The sequence below is a fragment of the Dermacentor silvarum genome, chromosome 1 (genome assembly GCF_013339745.2).
Source record: "Dermacentor silvarum isolate Dsil-2018 chromosome 1, BIME_Dsil_1.4, whole genome shotgun sequence".
NCBI lineage: Eukaryota > Metazoa > Arthropoda > Arachnida > Ixodida > Ixodidae > Dermacentor > Dermacentor silvarum.
The window spans coordinates 4,831,793-4,857,382 of NC_051154.1; the positions used below are offsets into that span (position 1 = coordinate 4,831,793).

The following is a 25,590-nucleotide window of genomic DNA, read 5'->3' on the forward strand; positions in this document are numbered from 1 at the left end:
CAACTCACAATTTGAGTGCATTTGTGATTCTGAGCGAGCCTTGGAGCAAGTATAGATCCAAATAGGCTTCCGTGATGTTGTCACGTAAACACGTTTAAGCACACTAAAATATGGGTCAGCTTTACACTGCAGCCACAGGAGATGTGCACTGCAAGGATCCTAGTGTTCACAGTAGTACGTCACTTTTGCATAAACACTATAGTGTTAGGGTTCTGAAAACATCAGCCCAGCCATTTGCAATAACAATCTGTTTATTTCACTCCTTCAGAACATGCCGTCGTGGACACCAATGGGCACCAGGAACAGGCCAAAGATGACCACATTGCGCACCAGGTACTTCCAGTCAGCTGGCACAGCCAGTGGCATGAGGCGTGCCGTCAGCATGTGCACCTCGTGTGCCACGCACACCAGTACCAGAGAGGTGACCATCACATTCAACACAGGATAGCCAGGGACCAGGACCAGCACTCCATGGGTGTCTGCCGCCAGCCAGATGTGGTACTGCGCAATGAACAGCTGTGCCCACCCAGCCCAAGCATGTAGTGAATCATAGTGGCAGAGGTTCCACTTTATAACCCAAAATCTGACCACATGTGTCACTGCCTTATTTATAAACTCAAAATAATTACTTCAATGGATCACACATTTCCTTTTTTTTTTTTTCAAGACTTTCAAAACTGTGTAAGAACAGGTGCTTCGACAGAAGCACTCAGCCCGTCTCACTAGTGTTGGCCACCACAAGGTGGCACATGCGACTGGCGCACTGACACACCCTAGGCACCATGCTGGGTGTTGCAGCCTGCACTTTTTAGAGGAGTGTTTTTAATGTTACTGTATGTCACAAAAGCTTAAAAGGCTATTTATAATTGTTGCTGCACTTCGCTGAATGTTTAAAACAAAAGGGCATAGTATAGGATGATACAGTTTCGCTTTCAACAATCAATAGCATTTCACTCAATGCGACGCTCACAGTTTGAGTTTTCTGCTGAAGCAGCTAGTAATTTCACTTGGCTAGTTCTACTTGAACTAAGAATAATTATCACTGGTAACTATATGCTGTTTTCTCGCTTTTATTTAATACAAAGGCAGTGTGCTAAGGAGTGCCCACAAATTATTTGCTGTAGCATAAGTGCCTTCCTGTAGTGAATAAATTAACTTTTGTATATTTCACTGTTCTGTAGGTGCAAGCCAAAATTAAATGTACCACGTTTCCCATGTGCATACTGTGAAGAAGACCTAAGCTCTTGAAGCCATGAATTGAAAGGTGGCTTATTTCTTATAAACCATGCTGTCGCGCCTCATGCGTACATTGTTCCATGAGATATGGGGTTTATTGGCGTTTAATCCCGTTAGGTCCAGCGCAAAGAGCACAGCACACGAGCAGTTCCAGCCAAAACGCCAGCGCGAGGCAAAACCAGCGACACCGATCCTTTTGTCTTTCTCTTCCTCACTTCAGGAGCCATGCGACCACAGCGACGCTTGTGCTAACTTCGTCATTACAATGGACCCACGAGATAAGACTAGCCCTCCTGGCGACTCACGGTGACGACACGATAGAGGGATCGTAACGGTTTAAGCCGGCTGACGTGCACAGTCTCGCGACCATGACGCCGCAGATCGTCAGACAGCGTGAGAGGTTCGACCACATAGTTTACAGATGTACAGGCGACGATCCGGTAGGGTCCGTGGTATTGAGCCAGCAGCTTAGACGAAAGACCGGGAACGTGAGGCGGGATCCACAACCAAACGAGGGAGCCGACACGGAAAGTGGTAGGGCTCAGGTCGGTGTCATGTCGATTTCGCTGGTGGGCTTGACTTTCCGTCGTGAAGGTACGGGCAAGTTGGCGGCATTCTTCAGCGTACCTGGCTACTTCTGATATGGGTCGATATTCAGAGGCGTCAGGTTGGTATGGCAATACTGTATCGAGCGTGCACGAGGGTTCTCGACCATACAATAAAAAGAATGGTGAAAAACCTGTGGTCGCTTGAGTCGCGGTATTCTAAGCGTAGGTGACAAAGGGGAGAACCATGTCCCAGTTGGAATGGTCCGACGCGACGTATGCAGTGAGCATGTCGCCAAGAGTGCGATTGAAGCACTCAGTTAATCCATTGGTTTGCGGATGGTACGCAGTTGATGTACGGTGGACGACGTGGCACTCGGCAAGCAGAGCTTCGACCATTTCGGAAAGAAAGACACGTCCTCTGTCACTGAGGAGTTCTCGAGGAGCACCATGTCGAAGCACGAAATTGCGCAGGATGAAGAAAGCAACCTCACGTGCTGTAGCGGCAGGAAGGGCGGCAGTCTCAGCATATTGGGTGAGATGGTCAACACCAACGATTATCCACCAGCTTCCAGACGTAGTGCATGGGAGTGGTAGAGATTTGCGGTGAAGAAAAATAGATGAAGGCGTGAACAGTACCGAGGCGTCAGGCGCCGATGGACACAACAAAGCGACTGGTGTTGAAGTGCTTGGTGGCAGATCAGTATCGGCGGCGACAATAATCTTTAAGGGGGCGGGAGAGGCGGCAGGCAGAGTGGTGTTAACGACAGACAGAGCAACTTCGGCACGAGCACAGTAAATGACGGCACGGTGGCGCGACAGAAAGTCCCATCCCAGGATGACATCATGGGAGCAGGAAGGCAGAACAAGGAACTCAATTGTGTAAACTACGTCCTGAATAACGATCCTAGCAGGGCATGCGGCTGAAGTTGCGATGGGCTCCGTGGTGGCAGTACGAAGTACAAGGCCAGAAAGTGATGTGGTGACCTTCCTAATCTTACGGCAAAGAGTCTCACGTATGACGGAAACTGCAGCGCCTGTGTCGATGAGTGCGAATGTAGCGGCTCCTTCAACCTGTATTTCTATAATGTTTTGCGGCGATAGCGGAGGTCTTGGGCATTTCGACAAGCGTGCAGCTCTTGCCTCCGAAGCTGCAGCATTTAGTTTCCCTCATTGGAAGGTGGGCGACAACGCATTGGCGATATCGAACGGCGACGCGGTGATCGTGAACGACGGGTGCTGAAGTTCTGACGACCGGTCCAGAAGTTCAGCGATGGGTTCGAATCAGCATGCTGGTGGGCTGCAGGTACCTGTGGCTCAACGACGACGTCCTGACGCGGCAGGCGACGGCGACAAAAGCGCGCCACATGTCCCGCGATACCGCACGAGAAGCATATCGGCCGATTGTCCCGCGTGCGCCATGGATCTTGCGGCCGGAAGTACTGAGGGGGCATTTGAGGGACAGGGAGAAGCGCTGGGCGCGGTGGCGGCGCCCAGTAGGGGAGTGCCGTTGGTCTAGGACATGACACAACTTCAGCGTACGTCAAAGGTGCAGCAATCTGAGCTGATGCAGCAATCTATTGGACTGGTGGAAGGGCCTCTGCAACCTGCTCGCGGATGGCCTGCTGCACGGCCGAGGACAAAGGTTGGACAGGCTCCCGGGTGAGAGGGAGCAGCGAGAGCTGGCGAGCCACCTCTTAACGAATTAAGGCTTTGATCTGAGGCAGCAGAGACCCGTCATCAGCCTGTCCGTGAGCAGTCACCAAACTGGAAAGGGAGGCCACTTGAGGAACAGTTTGGTGGGCGAGCGCTCGTTGCCGGCGTAATTCGTCGAAGCTTTGGCAATATGTGACTACAGCTGCAACGGTGGTAGGATTCTTGGCCATGAGCATCTGAAAAGCGTCGTCATCAATGCCCTTGAGGATTTCTTTAATCTTATCTTCCTCAGTCATCGTTCGGCTCACGCGGTTGCAGAGATCTATGACGTCCTCGATGTAACTAGTGAAAGTCTCGCCCGGCTGTTGCGCTCGGTGGCGACGGCGCTGTTCGGCGCGAAGCTTTCGCACCGTAGGACGGCCAAATACCTCCGCGAATGCAGTCTTAAAGTCATTCCATGTCGCAATGGTTGCTTCATGGTTGCGGAACCAGAGGTGGGCGATGTCGCAATGGTTGCTCATGGTTGCGGAACCAGAGGTGGGCGACACCCGCAAGATAAAAAATAACCTTGGTGAGCTTTGTCCGATCGTCCCATTTGTTGTGGTTGCTCACCCGTTCATACGACAAAAGCCAGTCGTCGACGTCGGTATCAGCGGTGCCACTGAACACAGCTGGGTCTCGTTCACGAACGGCACCGCAGGTGACTGGCACAGTTGACGAAGTGGGTCGCTCACCGGCGTCGTCTGGAAGGGTCGTGGGGGTAGCGGAGGGCAGAGTGCGGCTCCGGAGTTCCAGGGCGAGTCGTTAGGATGCCCCGCACCTCAACCAAATGATATGGGGTTTATTAGCGTTTAATCCCGTTAGGTCAGCGCAAAAACACAGCGCAAGACACCGATTCTTTTGTCTTTCTCTTCCTCACTTCAGGAGCCATGCGACCACAGCGACGCTTGTGCTAATTGCGTCATTACACATGGAATCAATTTGTGCATCCTTTAATACATTAGTCTTCATGACAGGAAAGCTTGTTGTCCTTGCTTTTATTATTACAAATTCGTGATGGAAGAGATGAATATGAAAGTCATTTGTAAGCCAAAAAAGGATGTGAATTGATGCGCAGAAGGCACATACCTTGTGTGGCCTTTCTCACAACTGGGTTTCACATAAACTTGACCTACTTTCTCAAATTTTCTCTGCTGGAAATGCTGGCAGAACAACTACATTGTGCACTAACCTTCATGTGATTGTCACGTATGCCAGGTTGAAGTGCTTATCTTGCACATATAGTCTTCTGGTTGTAGGACTCGGTCTTCATGCTCCATGGGATCCTGTCATGTTTGCAATCAGCGCCTCTCTTGAGGGGCACTGAACACCGAAATGTTATTTTTACAATTGTTATATCCGCTGCTGCTGTTTTGCACAAAGCACTTCTTGTCCAAAATCCTTCTCAGTTCGTCTCGGCCAGGTAGCATCACAGCTCAAGAGCCAGACCGCCCTTCTTCCCTGTCTAGCAATTCAGCTTATTTGTCATTTTCCATTATTTCTATCAATTACAGTGGACCTCGGATATATTGAATCTCGACATATTGAGTTGTATTTACCCAAATCTAAAATGCAGTTGTTTTTTTCAAGAAGTTGGGTTCAAAAATTGCCTGCATGTTACATCATCATCATACATCAGCCTATTTTTATGTCCACTGGGCAGGACGAAGGCCTCTCCCTGCGATCACCAACTACCCCTGTCTTGCACTAGCCGTTTCCAACTTGCGCCTTACAATCACATACAAAACCAAAACAGTGTTCATAGTGCTGGCAACAACCTACCATCAGAGGCATGGTCAGAGGCAATGATGACGTGGTCATCGCCATCACAAGATGGCGGCGAGTCGTGGTCGAAAGCATGGGAGAATGGGCGGCACCCATGAAACAATGTAGTGAAGAAGTTGTTCGGCACTGTGGCAAATAATGTGCACATTTATTGGGCTTCTGGTCTTAATATCACATTGAAAAGAGCGCAGTACAGGCACGACGCAAGAGCGTGATTACTGCAGTGTTTTGTGCCTATGCCTGCGGCGTAGCGAACAGGTTAATGGCGGAGACCAACGAGAAGAATGTTGATGGCGCCATGATGGGCCATGGAAAGGACATAGCCAACGAGCTTCAGGGAGCTGGCACGCTGGAGAAGTGCCAGGGTAAGAAGACACTGAATGCACGGAATGCAAAGCATGGGTCAGTGGATGAAGCGCACCCTGCGCTCAAATACGAGCATTTCGCGACATCGATCTTTCTTCAGGCAGAAATGACCCAATGGGTTAAGCAGGTCAGAGAGGAATGGGTCTTGCGAATGGAAATGGTGCAGAAGAAAGTCAAAGATGTTTGAGATGCACATGCAAAACAGCTCGAAGCACTCCAATTTCAATTGAAAAAATGAGACCCAGAAAAGAGGGGAGCTTGAAGGAACAGTACAGCAGCTATAGCAGATGTTATTTCAAGTGTCTCCTGTACAAGACACAGTTGTGGAAAACTAAACTGTGTATAAACTCCACAAGGACCCAGAGCTGCAAAGGGGCTTGAAGCCCGACCAGTTGTCGGGAAAGAGCACCCAGGAAGAAGCAGTGAACATGAGTGGACAGTCAATAAAAGAGAGTAGCGAAGAAGAGAGCAATGACAAGGACTTTGTCGTGTGCCAGGCAGAATGGAAACGAGGAAAAAAAAGACTAAGAGAGATGGAGTCACAAACAGAAGGTTGGAGGAAGGTGGAGAAGAAAAAGAAAGGCAAAAGGAACAGACAGAATGGAGCCACTGTAGCAAATGACCAAGCGCAAGAATCAGCAAACGTAACGAGGAAGCTCAACAGTGTCAACACACAAGAAGTTAAAGACAGACAAATGCACGTGTTTTGTGAAATCAATGCTTATGTCATCAAGAACACAACAATGAAAGAAACAAACCGAGACAACAGGGTTCAATTCAATACCCAGCCTCGAGCACCGTTGGATGCCCTGTGGAAAGAGGTGGAAGAAATAATCAATGGTGCAAATTCACCAGAAACCTTGACTGTACTACATGCTAGACTAGTGGGCCTGACTGAAAAAGGTAGAACTTGTACAGACAGTGTGGGAGAAGTGACCGACAAGATCAGGCGCTGGCAAGGAAGGGCGCAGGAGCACCGTTATGTTGTTTACACCCTGCCTGAACACCATGAGAATGCAGAGCTGCAATAAAAGTGTACGAGCTTTGGTGAGGACATGCAGAAAGTGTCCCTTGGAGGAAAAGGTGGACAGCATGGGCAGTGGACAAGCAGATGTACCAAAACAAGCACCTAGGAAAATGCCTAGGGCACAGAATATGTGGTTATTTAGGACTACGGGCCGAGAAAAAGCATATGACTCAGATGAGGGGTAGACGAACCAAACAACCAAGACTGGCAACAGACTCGACTCACCCAATCATGCAGATTCTGGGGCAAGTAGTTCCAAATGAGAACTGGCCAAAGCCACCATATGAAAGGTCAACCAGTGTGATGGAAATAGGCAGAAATACCAAGAGACAAATAACAGCTGGCTGCCATGGACCTAGGCGACTGCGGTGGTACATAAACAATAGGAAGAAACATGAGCTGCGTGTACAAGGAGAACAATGCTAGTGAAAGTGGGAGGTCTACCAGGGAATAGCGTCAGAGTGTGTAGAACTGCACATTTTGCTGAGACGCACCTTTGGGCAGAAGGAATTCCATCTGGGCATGTCGGCCTGTCGTGGGAAGGTTGCAACAGGGATGCAAATGAGCGGAAAGAAGGTGGAGTCGGGCACTCTTTCCCTCGGATACGGACTAGAAGAGAGTGCGTACTATGTGTAAAGAATACCTGTGACTAACAGGGACATTGCTGGGTGGAAGACAGCAGTCGCCGTAGCCAAAATGAGAACTGGGAGAGCAGCAATGGATCACAACAAAGTACGCTGGGGGTGCCTTCAGGAAGACGTACCGAGACTTCAGGTGGAGCACAAGATCTTGCTCATTGGCAACTTCAATGCACACCTGGCAGGGGCGTAGCCAAGGGGGGGGGGGCTGAGGGGGCACAGCCCCCCCCCCCCCCCCCCCGAAATGTTTTCGTGCTGGCATGCACCGCCAACCAAAACTACCACTGGTGCCGGGAATCATTCTGGATTTTGTCTACAATGTCTTTTTCACGCTCGAAAAGACATTTCGGCACGAACATTGCGCACTCGGGCTGGATTACGTGGTAACACCCTTGCACCTGGAGTCACATAATGTAAGGCGACCCATCCGAGCACAAACTTTCAAGAGCTTTTCGATAGCAAGCGGGCGCGTTGCGGCATCTCGCAGCGGAATCTACGGAGCGCATGGATTTCAATTCCGAAACTTTATGGGTATAAAGTTCTCATAAACTTTTGACGCGAAAGGTGCACGGACATTTCCGAAGGTGCGCCTTAGATTTTCAATTTTGGAACTTTTTCGGTTTAATGTGGTTATAAACTTGGGCCAACATATGTGCGCACTGAAGCCCTCGTGTCCAAGCCCTTCGAGAAATGGAAGCACGCGCTCGCAATCTTCCACACACACGACCACACTAAATATCACCGTGACTGTCAGCTGGCAGCTGATAATTTTCTCCAAACATTTTCACGAAGTGCGCCCAATGTAATCAATCAGCTGGACCATGGAAGGCAAAGTAAAATAAGAGAAAACAGTAGAAAGTTACCGGCAGTTCTTTTTTGTGGGCGACAAGGTCTAGCTCTCCGTGGCCATAGGAACAGTGGTCCTATGGATTTAAGCAAAGCCCCTGCTGAAAATACTGGTATTTTCAGAGCGCTTCTTCGCATCTGAGCTCATTGTGGAGATACATATCTGAAAAGCCATTTGGAAAGTTGATCCAGTAATGCCTCATATTTAAGCCCAGAGGTACAAAACCAAATTATAAAAATTTGTGGTGAAATTATCAAAGAAAGCCTAGATGCAAAAGTAAAAGCTGCAGGCTGCTTCTCCATACTTCCTGACGAAACGACGGATATTGCTGGAATCGAACAGCGTACTGTTTGTGCAAGGTACCTAAACAAGATGCCAACGACATCAAAGGAGTGTTTTTAGGTTTTAGCACCGGAATAAAAGCCCTCTCTCATTGCGGCTGCAGGTTCTATGTAAATGTGTACAAACTGCTGCAGATTCTAATCACCCTTCCCGTGACCACTGTCAGCGCAGAGAGAATAATTTTTAACATGAGATTACTAAAAAACTACTTGCGCTCTACAATGTCCGAGAAACGCATAGCTAAGCTGGCGCTTCTATACGCCCACAGAGACGTCGGTATCAACGTGTCCGAAGTCATTGAGCGCTTCGCAAAACTTCCCCGCCGAGTGAAGTTTGTCCTTTACATAGCGAAGCAGCAAAAATCAATGCAAGTAAAGTGTTCTGTTCCTTCAGGTCCATAAACTCGTAATTATGAGAACGTATGACTGTTGATTAGCTTTTAAAACTGCAGAAATTTTCACCATTTATTCTAACAGTTAGCATCATGATCAAAATTATCATGCGAATACGAAAATTACGAGGACATCAATAAACAATTTTGACCGACCTTGCTCATCGAAAGCCAGGCCCATGCGGTGTTTCCCAACGAACAAACTCGGATATTGGGTAGTTCTACTTGCCGCATCATCTGTGTCTTTCGTTTGGCCTTCCTTTTTAGATACCTGCTTTTACTTCCTTTTGGAACCGAAGCAATACCCTTCTTTAATTTTGGGTGCAGAATATTTGTTGCCGCTCTGCAGGCAGTTAAATTACACATTTTCGTACTGATTTCTGCATTATTGTTCCATTATTCCACCCATATGGTGCTGTCGCAACCGCCACATGGCCCAAGTACATATAACGATTTCTGCGATCATAATTTTGTTCTTGCCTGGATCGTCTGTGTCTTTCTATGCGTAAAGTTTACTATCTGTGACTGCACAACATGCTTATTTGTCTTATTTGATGCATTATATATGCGTACAGTGACATTTGCTTAAATACGTAGATTTATTGGAGACTTAAACGTATATTTAAATATCTTTTTGCAAGGTTTTGTGTACACAAGAAGTGAACTTTGTTTCCAGCGACACTTTTTTGCCCTTTATCAAGTTGTATCTTCGCATTTGTATATTCCATTTTATCTTCGCATTTCTAATGTATATTTTGCAGAACTGCTTTTTTTATGTATTCAATGTTGCGACTATAATCTCATTGTAATTACAATACACGACCGGTAACAGCTGCTCCTGCGCAATCTATTGCAACAAAGGACACCGTCATTGAGCTTTTTTTCCTGGCCATTGCATATGTACAAAAATGTAAGCAAGGTTCTTGAATGACAAACATTAATCAAAATATTTGTCCTCAACTTGTTCTTTTCATGGCCTTTACGTTTTTCATATAAGCTGCATGTACTGCTTTGCTGGTTTCGAACTGATACAGTTCTAAAGTTCGTGTGATATTTTCTTTGCTTATTCAATAGACAAAAAAAAGCACAAAAGCATTGATATCAGTTATTTCTGCCACAATTTTCGCGACATAGGAATATATTCTTTTATGAAAAAATACATCTCTTACTTGACAGTGCGTAGCGTTCAATAATTCGTTTGCAGCATGTAACATACAATTGTATTGGCAATGGCAATGCAGTTATTGTTCATGTATGTGATCTCTCAACAAATTCTATAAGGAGAAGGCCGCGCTGCAACGCCAGCTCCCCCCCCCCCCCCTCCCCCCAAACAAAATTTCTGGCTGCGCTACTGACACCTGGACTCCATCAATGGGTATACAGATGATACTGGCATAGACCTACTGGACATAGTAGATAGGTTGTGGGATCTCACACGGGCTCTTGGGACAAAGGAACGACAATACAGTAGTGTAATCAAAAGGTCATTTATTGCATCTTTCATACACTAATGCATGCTAGCCAAATTACTACGCCGATGGGTGCGCGACAAATCAAGGAAGTCCGACTCATCGCGACCGGATAGCGAGCGAATATGTTCGCCCCATGCTATGACACTATCACCTAGTCGTTGACGTGTACGGTCACGCGAACGGTGGCGAGTTCGAACGATCTGTGTTCGTCCATACCGGTGTCCTGCTCCTAAGCCTTCTAGGGACGGTCCTGCGAAGCGGGCCAGCGCATGCGCAAACGGTCCGTGTGTGCTGCTCGCCGACCCCCAAGCCTTCGACCTTTTGCGCCCAAGTAACCCCGCCGTTAGGTGGCGTTAGCATCGCGACACTCGCGCCCTCTCTTGCAATGCGCCGCAACCACACTGACCGTAAAGCAACGTGGTGAAGCCGGATTACAGGAGACGGGAGCCATGCGGGGAAAACAACATCAGGGGATGCGTGAGAGTCGCGCATCCCCACAAGGTTCAATTTAGTTAGTAGAAACCATCAGCAGAAGTGTGAAGGAGTAACTACATGGTCCTCGAATAGCCGACAGTCGAGCATTAATTTTACTATTATGTCAAAGAGACTATATGATCTTTTAGCACAAATCACTATCGACGATGAGGGCAGCCACAGCATAGGTAGTGATCCCAACCGAATCCTACTAGAATTTGGTGCCCGATGGGAAACGCAAGTCGAAGGGAAAAGCAAAACTTGCAAAGGTAGCAGCACACCCAGAAGCAATACCAGAGGAGAAGTACAAGTGGTCCAGGGAAAACACGGGGAATGCGGGAGATGGAAATTCAAAATGATGAGCAACAGGAGAACAAGGTGAGCGTTTCGACAAGTGCACTTGGCTTTTTCAGGAGCTTTTTCAATGTCTTTTCCAAGGTCTTGAAAAAGGCCTGCAGGAGTTATTAGATGTTTGCACCAAACATGGCAGGGAGCTGGGGCTACGTTTTGGTGCCTTGAAATACAGAGTTCTATGTTGGGCGCAACAAGCAGATGTGCTGGACAGCGACCCCACTGCTTTTGCAAGGACAAACCCTTCCATTTGCCATGCCGTATCGCTACTTGGGAGTTCACATCTCCACTTGTTAGGACTATCTGAGCGAATACGAGAAAAAGGTGTGAGATAAGGCAGTGCGAGGTCTACGTGTCTTGAGAACATGAGCGCTTTGGGCGTATAACCGGTTCGAAGTGATCCATGGACTGTGGAAGGCGGTGGTAGTGCAAGGGCTAACATTTGCATCGGCAGTGCTATGTTTCTCTTCCGGAACGCGAGAATATCTTGAAAGGTGGCAGTGAGAAGTGGGAAGATGGGCAATGAATGCACACAGGACGACCACAAATGAGGCGATTCAAGGGGACCTGGGATGGTCTTCATTTGAGGCTAGGGAAGTGGTGGCAAAGCTGAACGTTGAAAAATGCTCCTGGTCCATTGGGGAGGCACGATGGGTGTGTAGCACCGCCGGCAACGCACGGAACTGTTGTCGATGCCGTCGGCGTTTTGCCTGCGTTTGCACCCAACACGCACGTGGCATCTGTGACTGTTGCCGGTGCCTCTGGCGGCGACTCGGAGGTTTGCCCCCTTCTTGCCTCACAACGTTTCTATATAAATAAGTTTATGCTTGTAGATGTGTGCTCACTCGTACTTCAGCAACTTCTTCACGTGCAACACATGCACGCTACATCTACAGGTGTATCATATTCAGTGCTGTCTCTTGTTCTCGTGCGCAGTGGAAGAAACAAGTATGGACGCTGGCATGGAAGTATACAATTGCTCTACCGACTATGTGTGGGAAAAAAGAACAGCAGCTGACCGAAAGGAAGGGAACCCAATGAAACAAATCAGCACCCAGGTGCAACGCATCGAGTCGGTTGGATGGAGGAAGGCAGTGAAAGCAAAATCTTCTCTGGTGCTCTATCGGGCAGAAAAGTCTGTGTGGCTCTCCTCTCCTCTCCTTCACTCTCCTCAAAAAGGAGGAGATTGACGACAACTCATGGGGTAGCGGACTGCTGGTTGAGGCAAGAGCAGGAGTACTGCGAACACGAAAGTGGAGAGCACGATTCACAAGTGGCCAGCAGACGACGTGCGCCCTCTGTGGGGTGGCAGAAGAAACCACAGAACATGTGATCCTCGAATGCCCCAATATCTGCTCGCAGGCCCGCACGTCGTCTATGGCTGCGGTTCTAGGCTTCAGACAGAGCGAGGACGAGTCTGGACTTGTTGAGCTGGCTTAAGACACAAAGACGCCTGGAGGATTGATGGCAACGCGGTGCTGTGCACCACGGTTATTAATAGCAGTGCGGGCTGTGCCCCTGAAATATGCACCCATACCATCACACTCACCGTCGCCAAGTTAGAACCCGAGCACTTCAGAAGCGTTACGGTATGGATGCTGCCACCCACAGCCACCACCTCGCTCACACAACCAACGTGATCGACGTCGACTTCCATAAAGTGGTGTCGGCCTCCTTCCCCGACACAAGTATCACAGAAGCAGAGGAAGCAGCCATCGCCATGGTCATCACATCCCACCCCGCACATCAGTACATCATAGTCATCATGGACTCTCAAGCTGCCTGCCGCAACATTGCGAAAGGGCGGATCTCCACTGCAGCCCACTGTATCCTTGACGGTTCCCCATCTTTTCCCCGAGGTAGGAATTGTATGGACCTCTGGCCACGAAAATCTTTGCAGAAACCTATGCTGCCCCCCCCCCCCCCCCCCCCGAGACTGTGATTTACAGGTGGACCCACCACAGTATAACACCATCCTCCAACAATACCACTGCTCTCGCCACATCTATCCCCCTCCACACAATTTCTTCCCCTGTAAAGATGCTCTCAAGTGGCGTCAAATACAGACTCCTCAGCTTATATCCCGCTATAAACCCCAACCTGCAACCCTATAATGCCCCCACTGCGAGGCGTACATGTCACTGTACCATACTACCTGGGTGTGTCCCCCATCCTCAACCCCACATCCGAACAGTGGAAGGTCATGCTTTACAGTTTGCACCCACGCGACCGGCAACAGATGGTGTGGCGGCACGCAACCAAAGCCACCGGAGTCCTGGATTGAAGTGTGTCCCTCCCCCCACTGGGATGGAGGCTGCAAGACGGAAGAAACAAGCGTTCCCTCCCCCCCTCCCCTCCCCTTTTTATTTAAATGTTTATTCCTCCTCCTCTTTCCCCAGGCTATTGGACATTCGAATACAGTAGACATTCATTCATTCATTCGAATGACTTTGGTAAATTCAATCCCAACTGAAGGTGCAACTTGTATTATTTCAATCACGAAATTGGCCCACATCGAATATTTCCAACTTGACTAGCCATGCATCTGATGGTAGCCCAAATGGCTGACTTGACAGTACTATTAGTGACAGTGAATGCATTCAAGACAGGTTATCTCCTGCACTTGCCCTCAGCAGAGCTGGCAGACAAGTGTGTCAGGTGTCAAGGGCACAAAGGTGGTGCAACCAGAAAAAACCAAACCAGAAAGGCTAAAAGACGCTGCACATGAAAAAGAAACAATAACGACACACAAGGGCAATCTGCACATCAACAATGAAGGAGCATAGAAAGAGCCACCTGGCAGAGCCCACGTCAGTGTAGGATGTAGAGCACTACATTGAGGAAGCCTGCAATCATCATCCTTCAAACCCGGCATCATCTGCTGCTGCCCAGTGCCAGCTGTCTGCAAGCTCTTGGGCCCTTCCTGGCCATGACAGCATGCGGACTGAGCTGCATTCTGCTGGAAACTCTAGCCCTCCCCAATCTTTCACCATGTTGTCACCATGTGTGCTTCGTGATCTCATAAGTCACCGTGTTGTACAAGTTAAGGCGCTTCTGAGTACCTGACTCGTCCTTTCTCATCCTCAGTGTGGTGCATGTTGAACTTGAAGAACCTCTCACTGTTCACCCGATTCTAATGTGCATCTAACCCCCTACCTACTTTTTTTTTTCATGAAAACGGGACTTGCCATAAAAGAGCTTGCCATATCGCGAGCTTATCACTAGAGGCCGGATCTTTAGGCATTAAAAAAGCGCGCTTTAGGCGCCAAAAATAGGCAGGGAAAACGTTTTAGGCCTCCAACGTCATAAATATAGGCACAATAAATTTCTACATAAATACAAATAATTTCAAACGAAGACGTGCGCGACCTGTATCTACAACAGGAAAACAAGAAACGTTATTGTTTATGATGGCACAAAGGCGCCAAAGTTGAACATAGCCATGCAATTGTCCCATAAAACTCCTGGACTAATGACGATCAATTGGCTTAATTCAACAAGCACACTGCTTATATTCATGTTCAATGGCCACTGTAGATTGAGCGTCGCATATAGTGAAACAGGCATGAAAAGAGTACTTGAAAGCTGGGAATACTAATTAAATAAAGCGCTACCTTATGTCTGCCTGACGCAATTAAATTAAGACACAACAAAAACAGACAAATAATAAATGCAACAGAGACTACGATTTATTAAGAAATTAACATGTTCTTACGTAAGGACTGTTAGGTACAACTCTGGCAATTTTCTCATATACAATGATATTATCCGAATTGTACAGGCAAGACGTCCCAACACTGCCAAATACATTTCCGCCCATTTGAAGTGCACATGTTTGAAGAAATCTGTTTGGAGAGCATGCGGAACGTAGTCTAAGAATCACAGTGAAGGTTGTGGAAACGATAGCAAACTACCACCATCTCCAGGTTTTTGGATTCAATATTGTGCCTTTGTCAGTGAGAATGAGCTTGTACGCTGAGAAGGAACGCTTGATGGCGGTGAACACCTTACAAAGTAAATTACAAACAAAACAAAAGACGCATGCGCATCACAGTTTTCTTCCTTCTTTTGTTCTTCACTCTCCTTTCCCCTGACGGCTCTCCACGGTTTCGGATTCGCCAACCGCTTGCGCCATTTCAGTGTGGCGCCGTATGCTGGCCGGCGCGTCCCATTTCACTGCTGCTAGCGGTTGTTTTCCGGGAGTTGGTTGAACAAGAGGACTAGGTTGAACCCCATAGAGTTCCCAACAGTCAATGTTGCCCAGTAACATGAATAACGGTCTCTAACTGCACTCGAAAGCGAAACTTGAGGCTCAATAGTGTTCATATAGGCGCCGATATTGAAAATAGGCATTTAGAGGAATTTATAGGCATTTAGGCACAAACGCCAAAATAGGCATTTATAGGCACTATAAAAACACCATAAAAGCCCCTTTTAACCACTACTTCATGCTCATATATCAAAGTGGGGCTATATGAGCGCTAGGAACAAAAAAGGCATTTGCCTAAAATCCGGTCTCTACTTATCACTATTCCATAAGTTCTACACCAGTTCAGTTCGCCACGCACCTTACATTCTACCCCCTTCACGCATATCTCTGCGCACAGGCCATCCACTAAATGTTGCTCGCCCTAGTGCACGCACTGCCACCTGCTCGTCATCATTTTTTTCATCGCACAGCTAAAGACTGGAACGACCTTCCCCACCACGTTGCTGCCATCACCACCTCATCTGCCTTCATGGAAGAAGTAACGAGTATTCTTTCTGTAAAATAGCATAGGGGGCAACCTTCTGTATTATTTTTGTATACCCACACCTTATGTAATACCCCGCAAGGGGTCTTTAAGGTAACAAAATTAAAAATGAAAATGAAAGATCACCTGCATGGCAATGCAATACAATACAAAAATGAAACCATTTTCACGGTGTTGGCAACAGCTTACTGTCAGACCCAACATCATCTCCATTGTCATCACAAGAAAGCAACAACAACAAGTTTTCGCTGCTTTCCCGCAGGTTAGGGACAACACTTTCCTTACAAAAGCTCATCACAAAACACAAGTTATTTTACACGCTAAGCTAGTGGCCACAGGGCTGTGTCATACGTTTTTGGGGGGGGGGCTTCAAACTGCAGTGGGCTGAGGCATCACTGCAATCACTACCGAGCCGCATTCAATTGTGCCACAGGCTATTCGCAAGTGCTGCCTCGGTGGCCGCCGCCACTCTAGTCGACAGTGGCAACGAGTAAACTACACTCGTCCTTGCACTGCGACCCTAGTAGCGATGCAGAAAGTGGCTTCCGCTTCTTTGCGGCATCGCTTCGCATTATAATCGCAATATATCTTTTTTTTTTGCCATTGCCTTCGACGGAAGGGTACGCCTCGGCGTCCGTCATGAGTGAAGCAAGAATGACCCATGCTTGAGTACCCATGCAGTACAGGAGTATGCAGACCTTGGTCTCTTCGGAAGCGGCAGTCAGACCTGACACTAACGCACAGTCGTTGAATTGGAGGAGCCATGCTGGCCACTGACTTGAGTCATCTAATGCGAAGGGCAAAAGGAGAGTGGAGAGTGATGCTGGCAGTTACCAACAGAGTTGCGGGCAGCTCGGTGTTTGACGTTCTCACACCATGAAGGCGCGTTTCTTTGAGCATGGTCGAGTTACCCTGAGCTCGCCAGCAAGGAGTAACTGCATCGTGTCATTGCTGTGACTCGAAGAGCCCCTGACTTTGTTTTTGCAGCGCAATATATATCAAGTGATTTGGAGCATGTCTTTTGTGCCCTCTACAATAACTGGCCACTTGTGCACTCGCCGGGATAGTGCTGAAATCGACTTATAGCAATGGGTAGCGCTAAGTTGCTCTAATTCAAACATTTCTTGCTCCGATTAAATTTGGTCTGCTAAATATATAGCACATGCACTATAAGGAGCACCTCGTCACACATTTTTACGTGGTCCACAACATGAAAAATTTAGTGCCTGTTCTGGCGTCTTATAGCAGTTTTTCTCAAATTTATGGTTATTTTTCAAGAAGGCTGACTTGAAGTCTATGCAAGTATTAGGGAACGACATCTAGGTGGCTCTTTCGCATGGTGCTGTGCTCAAGTTTCTTGTTTGTGCTGCAGAATCGAGGTGTTTCGTCCAAGCTGACCTGTTACCTTAATTTGATCGATCTCAAGGAGGTCAGCGACGAAACTGTTGCACTGTACGTGCAAATGTCATGCCTGCCTAGCAAGCCGCATCAGTCATCTTTAAATACAAAGACTTCCAAGCAAGCAGGAGGTTAGAAAATGACAGTGCTTGTACGTAGCGGGCTTCCGAAAGGTGCAACCAGTTGTTAGCGGTGTTTCTCCACTGCTACAGGTACGACTGTTTTCGACCTTTATATGACTCTTGCTGCAGTATATCACATAACATCTTACAATATATAGGCAGTAATGTCTTTCGTGCTTTCAGAACCTAAATACAGACATTGTGCACTGATAGAATGAGGCTAAAAATTGTTAAGTTACCTGGTAAGTGTGTCTTGGGATAAGAACAGATAAGAATCCCATTTGTGAGTCAAGGTGCACCTTTCTCTTGACAGTTAGTTAATCCGAGTGACAAGCTAGTCTGCGTCCCATGACTGGCACTTGTTCGTGCTCGCAGTATGCAGTGTTTAAGGTAGGGTCCAGGCTTGGGAACACAGCAAACACCCCCCGACCATAGGAATTCTCAAACCCCGGGGAAACATGAGAACTAAGTAACAACGAATCGGACCAAGCTGTGTTTCTTCCAACAGGTTTCCGGAATTTAGTGAGGGTTTTCTTTTGAGCAATGTCACTTGTATTGGTGTAAATGCATGACTTGGAAACAAACCAGTTCTAATGAATGGTTGTGTGCATAGTGTCAGAAAGCAAACTAGCAGCGCTGTGGCCAGGATGAATGCTGCAAATCTGGAACGAGAGCTGCTTGCAGTAGCTTCTAAATTTCTTACGAGCGAATAAACTGACAACTCACCACACTGAATGAGAAAACAGCAACTTCTGCTTACACTGCAAAACTAAAACATGCTACCAAATGATATGTCGCCTCGCGGCATAACATGTGTTATGATCAACTTGAGACATTCCGAGCTAGTTATCGTTCGTGCTACCGGTGCCTACAAACAAAAATTGGAGGATGCTTAAGCTTCGCCTTTAAGAGTAGAACGCGATAGCGTTATCGGGACCCGTTCGCATTGCATAGTTCGCATATGGCAAGTAGGCTTCATTCACTGCAACACTGACCGTAGGAAAGCCAGTTTACAAAGACCAAGCTTACACCGATCCTCTTAAATTCTGCTTCACTTTTAAACAGAAATGCATTGCTGCAAAGATGTTTTTCCAGGGGCAAAATAAGTGGTCTTATATTAAAAGTGAAGGCCCTAGCACGTTTTTTTATTATTTTATTAATTGTTTGCTATTGCCCCAATGCGCGCGCGTGTCCAAATTGAATTAGCAGGCGAAGTCCCAATTTGACCTGCTTAGGATGTGAGCGCCATCTGGATATAATTTTCGCAAGTACCCGAACGCGCGGCTGTAGGTCTCGTAGAAATGCTGGAAAAGGGCTTTGTGTTTGAGTTTCCTCGGAGCAGAATTAGGTTTTCTCATACATTTAAATTACAATCCGACGCCGATTGGTAAACAATCCGACGGCAAATCCGATGCCGAATGGTAAAGTCGTACTTTACCATTTTGCTGACAGATTTCACTGTGAGAAATTCAATTTTTGTTCACCAAAACCTTGCACCACATGGAGGGCCTGCGCAGTCGGAGTGGTTGGGGATGATTTTCTCCGCCACCTGCTGACATCGCACGCCGACGCCGGATTTTCTGCGACACGGGGCCCTTTACGCTATCGCGTTAAATGTACATTAGCGAGAATATTCCTGCTGCTTAAGTCATCGGTAACACTAATGCTGGGGCAGAAAACTAAACTAATAAAACCAAATGAAGATTAAGCGTACATGACTAATTTATTAAAGCACCTGTTAAAACAAAGTACCACTCCATAATTCGTAATATATTTAAAATATATAAAAAGAAAGTCTAGTCGCCGGAAAAAAAAGTCGTCCCGAGTGAAGTGTTTCGAACAAACCACGAACATATGTTCGAACATATCACGCCTCGCGTGCCGGATGCTGTGGGTGCGAGGGTTAGCTGAGAAGCTGAAGGCTTGATGCACGGTCTTTTCACATGCACATGGGGGTAAAGTGGTCAAGCGCTTGTTGGGAAGGTCCACTGATACCTGTGCAGTTCACTGATAGCATCATCCTTCTCTGGGCTACTGATAGATGGTGTGGAATGGTGTGGACGAGAAAGCTTTGCAGGCTTCGCTTGTACTGCCGATGTGAAGATATCGTCAACACGGTATGAAACCGTATCTTTGGTGGCTGACAGTCAAATTGTAAAAAATGAATTCTTTTCGCATTAAAATTCGTTTTTTCCTCCTGATTATTGAATATATTGCAAAATTTTGCAGCCCCTTCTGTGTAAAAAAAAAAGTTTGTAGGCGATTGTACTTAATTGTGTGACAGACAGACAGACAGACAGACATGAACTTTATTTGGTCCTGAGGAACTATGTGTGGACCCCCTGTGGGAAGTCCGTAGTAGTCGCTGGCCGCGTCCACATAGGGGCAGGAAGACCGTGGTCCTCCGCCCTTTCGCAGGCCCTCTGGACAGCCTGGAGTTGGACTGAGAGCACACTGCTTTTAAGGGCATTGTCCCAGTCCGCTTCTTTGTTTAACGGTGCGTTACGTAACGCAGGGCATTGCCAGAGCATGTGAGCCAATGTACAGAAATGCACACCACAATCTGGACAGTGTGGTTCTATATTTGAGGCAATGCGACTTAGAAAGCCCCTCGAAGGAAAGGACCCCGTTTGGAGCATTCTAAAAGTCGACGATTGAGACCTGCTAAGCTTAGGATGAGGTAGTGGAAAACTCCTCCGCTCTAACTGGTAGAGAGAAACTATTTCGTGGAATGTAAGTAATGGGTCGCTGTGCTTAATTTCGTCCGGCCCCCCAAAAGCTTCCATACCGCCGCGGCGGGTAAGATCTCGCGCACGGTTATGAGCAAGCTCATTGGGGTTTGGGAGATTTACAAAAATATTCGGACCCATGTGGGCTGGAAACCACGTAATGGAATGAAAACACGTAACCAGCCTATTTCTGAGGATGGCCGCAGCCTCTCGGGAGATGAAACCCGATGCAAAGGCAGGTATGGCCGCACGAGAGTCTGTGTATATATTGGGACGCACAGGGTCCCTCATTGCCAAAGCTATGGCTACCTGTTCTGCTACATCGATGGAGATATGACGGACAGAAGCCGCGTTGATGAGTGTACCGTTCGTATCAACTACTGCCGAAACAAAGTTGCTGGTCTGTCCATATTGGGCCGCATCTACGAATGCTGCCAAGCTTGGGCTATCTGCGACTGTTTTTAAAATAGCCCGGGCGCGAGCCTTGCGTCGCCCAACGTTATACTGTGGGTGAACATTCCTAGGAAAAGGACTAACAGCGAATGATGCCTGGATTGCTTCCGAGAGTGATTCCTCATGGTCGTTGATTAAGCTTGGAGCTAAGTTGACTGAGTCTAGTAAACGTCTTCCGGCTTTGGATGTAGATAGCCTGACAATTTGTGCTGTTCTTTGGGCCTCTATCACCTCCGAGACGGTATTATGCATGCCCAGCTGCATAAGCTTCTCTGTACTAGTGGTGACTGGTAATCCCAGTACTCTTTTAATGCTCTTGCGCATGAGCGTGTCTATTTTGTTCCTTTCTGTCTTAGTCCAATTTAGTGCAGATGCCACATAAATGATGTGACTCATCAAGAACGCGTGATATATCCTGAGAAGATTGTCCTCTCCGAGTCCCCCTTTTCTATTCGAGACTCTAGAGATGAGCCGGAGCATACTCTCCGTTTTGGAGGTGATGTGGGCAATTGTCTTTGCATTACAGCCTCTGGCGTCCAGTAACAGCCCCAGTATCCTGATCGAGTTGACTTGAGGAATAGCCTGACCATCCTTCGTGTGTAAGGCAATAGGTATCAGTTCCATCGGAACCAAATCCCTAACCCCCTGTCTCGCCGGCCTGTACAGCAATAACTCAGAGTTGGTAGGTGAGAGGCTGAGCCCTGTTTCAGTTAAGAATTCTTCCGTTACATTTAGTGCTTCTTGTAGCGCCTGTTCAACGTCCGCGTCTGATCCACCAGGACACCAAATCGTAATGTCGTCTGCGTATAAAGCATGGCCAATGTTTTGCACGGAGGATAGGCGCTCCGAGAGTACCGTCATGGCAATATTAAATAAGAGAGGGGAGATTACTGCCCCTTGCGGGGGGTCCCTCTTGCCCCCAACTCAAACTCATCAGATTTAATTTGCCCAATTTTGATAGTAGCAACTCTATCCTTAAGAAAGGATCTAACATATGTGTGGAATCTCCGTCCCAAATTTAGCTCCGAGACCGCCTCAAGTATGAATCTATGTGAGATATTGTCAAATGCTTTAGCCAGATCCAGGGCGAGTATTCCCCTAATATCTCTAGTCCTGCGGTCGATAATTTGGCGTTTGATGAGAAGCATCACATGTTTTTTTTTTAATTCTGGCATTTTACGTGCCAAAACTAAGATATCATTCTGAGGCACGCAGTAGTGGTCAACTCCGGATTAATTTGGCCACCTGGGGTTCTTTAACGTGCACCCAATGCATGGTAAATGGGCATTTTTTGCATTTCGCCCCTACCGAAATGCGGCCGCAGCCGGGATTTGATCCTGCGATCTCACGCTTCGTAGCCTAACGCCAAAGCCACTAAGCAACAACGTTGGGAATGTGTAACGGGTCGAATTTGAATACAGTCGAACCCGTTTATAATGAACTCGATAGTTCTGTGAAAAGTGGTCGTTATATCAGTAGTTCGTTATACAGGGTGTCCCAGCTATCACGCAGCACGATTTAAAAAAAGACGAGCAGCGTTACTTGAAGCAAACCTAGTGCGTATTGTTTCCAGTACAGTGGAGTAGCTGCCAGTAATGTTTTGGTTACTGAGATTTAATTAGGTAATTGTAATTAATTATCTAACTCGAGAAGTACTGTCCCAATTATCAAAGTGTCAATGAGAAAGTTGTAGAGCACCATGAAAAACTACCGATACAGCTTTCTGTTGCTCAATACGTGCTATATAAATGCGTTTTTCCGAGTGTGAAAGAAGCCCGCGAATACACGCAGAATTGCCGCGCGACAGGCCGCTCGAGGCACTTTGCATGCATTCGCGGGCTTCTTTCACACTCGGAAAAACACATTTATGTAGCACGTATTGAGCAACAGAAAGCTGTATCGGTAGTTTTTCATGGTGCTCTACAATTTTGTCATTGACACATTGATAATTAGGACAGTACTCCTCGAGTTAGATAATTAATTATAATTACCTAATTAAATCTCAGTAACTAAAAAAATTACTGGCGGCAACTCCACTGTACTGGAAACAATACACACTAGGTTTGCTTCGAGTAACGCCGTTCATATCCTTTTAAATCGTGCTGCGTGATAGCTGGGACACCCTGTATATAGACTCACCCTTAAAAACTGCCCGCACTCAAGCTGGCGTTGGCAGTTACAATGCGGCAGCACTTTGATCCGAAAACCAGATTTTCAGTGTCATTGTGCTAGTGTCAGTGTCAAAGGCACTGTGGATGATTTTACTCTGAAATGCGAGATGAAAAAGAATGCCACATCTTCAAAACTAATTCATTCCTTCTTCACAAAATAAATGAAAACAGTCCAAGCTGAAGTGTTGCCCTTCAGTGTCCCCTTAAAATGGTCCAAGAAAGGCACTGCGGATTATATTACTATGAAATGTGAGATGCAAAAGAATGCCAGATCTTCAAAACTACACATCTTGAAAATATAACGTGGACAATAAACTTACCACACATTTTTTTCGGTACCTTGCGTGCCTAGTGATGAACTAGGCTCATATTTTGGGGAACCTGTGCCCTTACAGAGAATTGCACCATTCATTTTAACACATAAAATGAAATCTTCCTAAACCACATGAAAAAACACATCGTAGACACATGCCTGTGAAAGCACCGCAGAAACCAATCATTGCACACATACTATTGCCACAACATGGCCAGCATACCTCGAGGGAGATCTTTCCAAACCAGGCAAAGAAGGTGCTGTAGCGAGTGCGCAGCAGGCCACTGATGTTGCGCAGGATGATGTAGCTCAAAATCTGCAACAACACACCAACAGCACGAGATGGGCAATGACCGTGGGCACAGAATGGGCGGCAACTTACCGGAACAAAGGAGACGTATGCGTGCACCTCATTGCAGTCAGGCTTGGACCGACACACGAATGCAAATGTGGTGTAGAACTGCAGGGATTTACAAAAACAGCGCCACACTAAATCATCATATAAACCTTTGCACCATGTGATGGACCACTTTCATTGCAGATGCTTCCACTTTTGCATGGCAGCTGACACCACAGTGCATGTCTCAACAGCAGACCTTGCTACAAAAACGAATTATTTGCAGCCCAGCACAAAAGCCTTTGACACCCACCACACCACAAATGATGCGACCAGAACCCTAAAGTTAGAGGCACGGCGAGGGAATATATCGAGCACATCTCCTGTTGCTGCCCATGTCGCCTCACTGCATTGGACATCATGTAAAACCTGAGCTCCAGTCAAAACCATTTGTGGCCAAATTAATAAGCTCACACTCGATGGCTATAAACTACAGCAACAATCCAAATAAGAACTGAAAACTTGCTTGTGTAAACCCTATATATGTAAATCGGGAGACCTTTCTAATCCAACTAACTAGAGGCCAATTTCTTTAGCTAGTATCGGCAGTAAACTACTTCACCACATCATTTCATCTGCAGTCATGGAATACTTGGGGAATATAATAACTTCTTTTTCGTTAACCAAGCTGGTTTCCTACGCGGCCAATCTTGCGAGACACAATTATTCGATTTACTGAAATTCATATTGCTGTATATGAGTTGTCCAAAATTATTGTTGTTCTTGTAGATTTCCCAAAAGTTTTCAGTAATGTCCCACAAATGCATCTAATAAAAACCTTACTAGCCTTAACATACACACTCGTGTAAGCAAATGGATAAAAATATTTCTAACCACTATCAATCCATTGTAGCAAATGAACACTGTTCTCCATTAGCACATTTCAAATCAGGAGTGCCACAAGCATCTGTGCCCGAGCCAATTTTGTTTCTAATTTAGATTAACGATATAGGTAATTTAATGACAGTAATATTATTTGCGGATGATTGCTTGAGCTATAGACAGATTAAGATTACTAACACTCAGGATGCTAATAACTTCCAGTGCGATTTACATAAATTAAATGGTGTCATGACTGGCAAATGGAAGTTAACAGAAACAAAACAAAAGTCGTTTCACTCCCTCCAAAAAGAAGCCTCTTACTGCACACTCAATACCAAGCCAGTTGAACTTGTATCCAGCTTATTAAGTATTTAGGTGCTCATTTAGCAACTCATTTATCATGGCACCTACACAGTGACGCAATAACTAGCACCACATTCATTAAAGGGACTGACAACTGGCTACAATGTGTTGATGGAATTATAGTGATACAATCCAGCACGCTGTTCGCGATTTAAGTAGGAATTACAATTTTAAATGGGCAAAGAAAGTCTCAAAAACCAATGAGTTTAATTCGGTTTCTACAGGTTTAATTTGGTCATCCTGTCGGCCACAAGACGACCGTAGTGTCGTCCTTGATAACACGTGCTGTACGCGTCTGCTCAGGTGACGATGCACTGAAAAAGGAATTACGGACGATCCACCGTGAGCTAACCCGCAACGGTTACCCTAATCATTTCATAAGCAGGACCGAGAAGCGGATATTACAGCCAAGGTCGGAGAGCAACACGACATTCTGTGCACGTGCAGCCATCCCTTACGTCCAAGGAATCAGCGAGGCACTGTCGCGTGTATTTTCAAAATACGACTTGCGCATTGCACACATCCCGACCAGCAAGCTCCAGAACCAGCTAATGCATGTGAAAGACAGGTTACTTGTTGAATCCTTCCCAGGAATTGTGTATAAGATACCATGCGCTCATTGCCACCAAGTATATATTGGCGAAACAGGGAAGTTCTCCAGACGCCTCAAGGACCATAAACGTGACGTAAGAAGTGACAGTCACATGACAAACACCATTGCCGAGCTTGCGCAGGAACATGGTCACAGGATTGACTGGGACAATGCCACTGTTTTTGCCACAGAAAAGAACATCCCGGCAGCTGCTAGAATCGCTAATCATTCAATCGACGCCAGCTACGATGAACCGGACAGCAGGGACTATGCCTGCCATTTACGCACGTTCGTTACGCAACGTGCT

General features: G+C 46.8%; 1 protein-coding gene across 1 annotated transcript in view; it reads right to left on the minus strand.

The window, feature by feature from the left end:
- Positions 1-233: 233 nt before the first annotated feature.
- LOC119456201 (N-acetylneuraminate 9-O-acetyltransferase-like) overlaps positions 234-25,590 on the minus strand; it is a 100,834-nt gene continuing 75,477 nt past the window's right edge. The window contains exons 10-12 of the mRNA XM_037717834.2: positions 23,492-23,569; positions 23,333-23,425; positions 234-516 (exon numbers count right to left, since the gene is read on the minus strand). Coding sequence (XP_037573762.1) covers positions 265-516; positions 23,333-23,425; positions 23,492-23,569 — 423 coding nt within the window. The 3' untranslated portion in view covers positions 234-264. The remainder of the gene's footprint in view (positions 517-23,332; positions 23,426-23,491; positions 23,570-25,590) is intronic.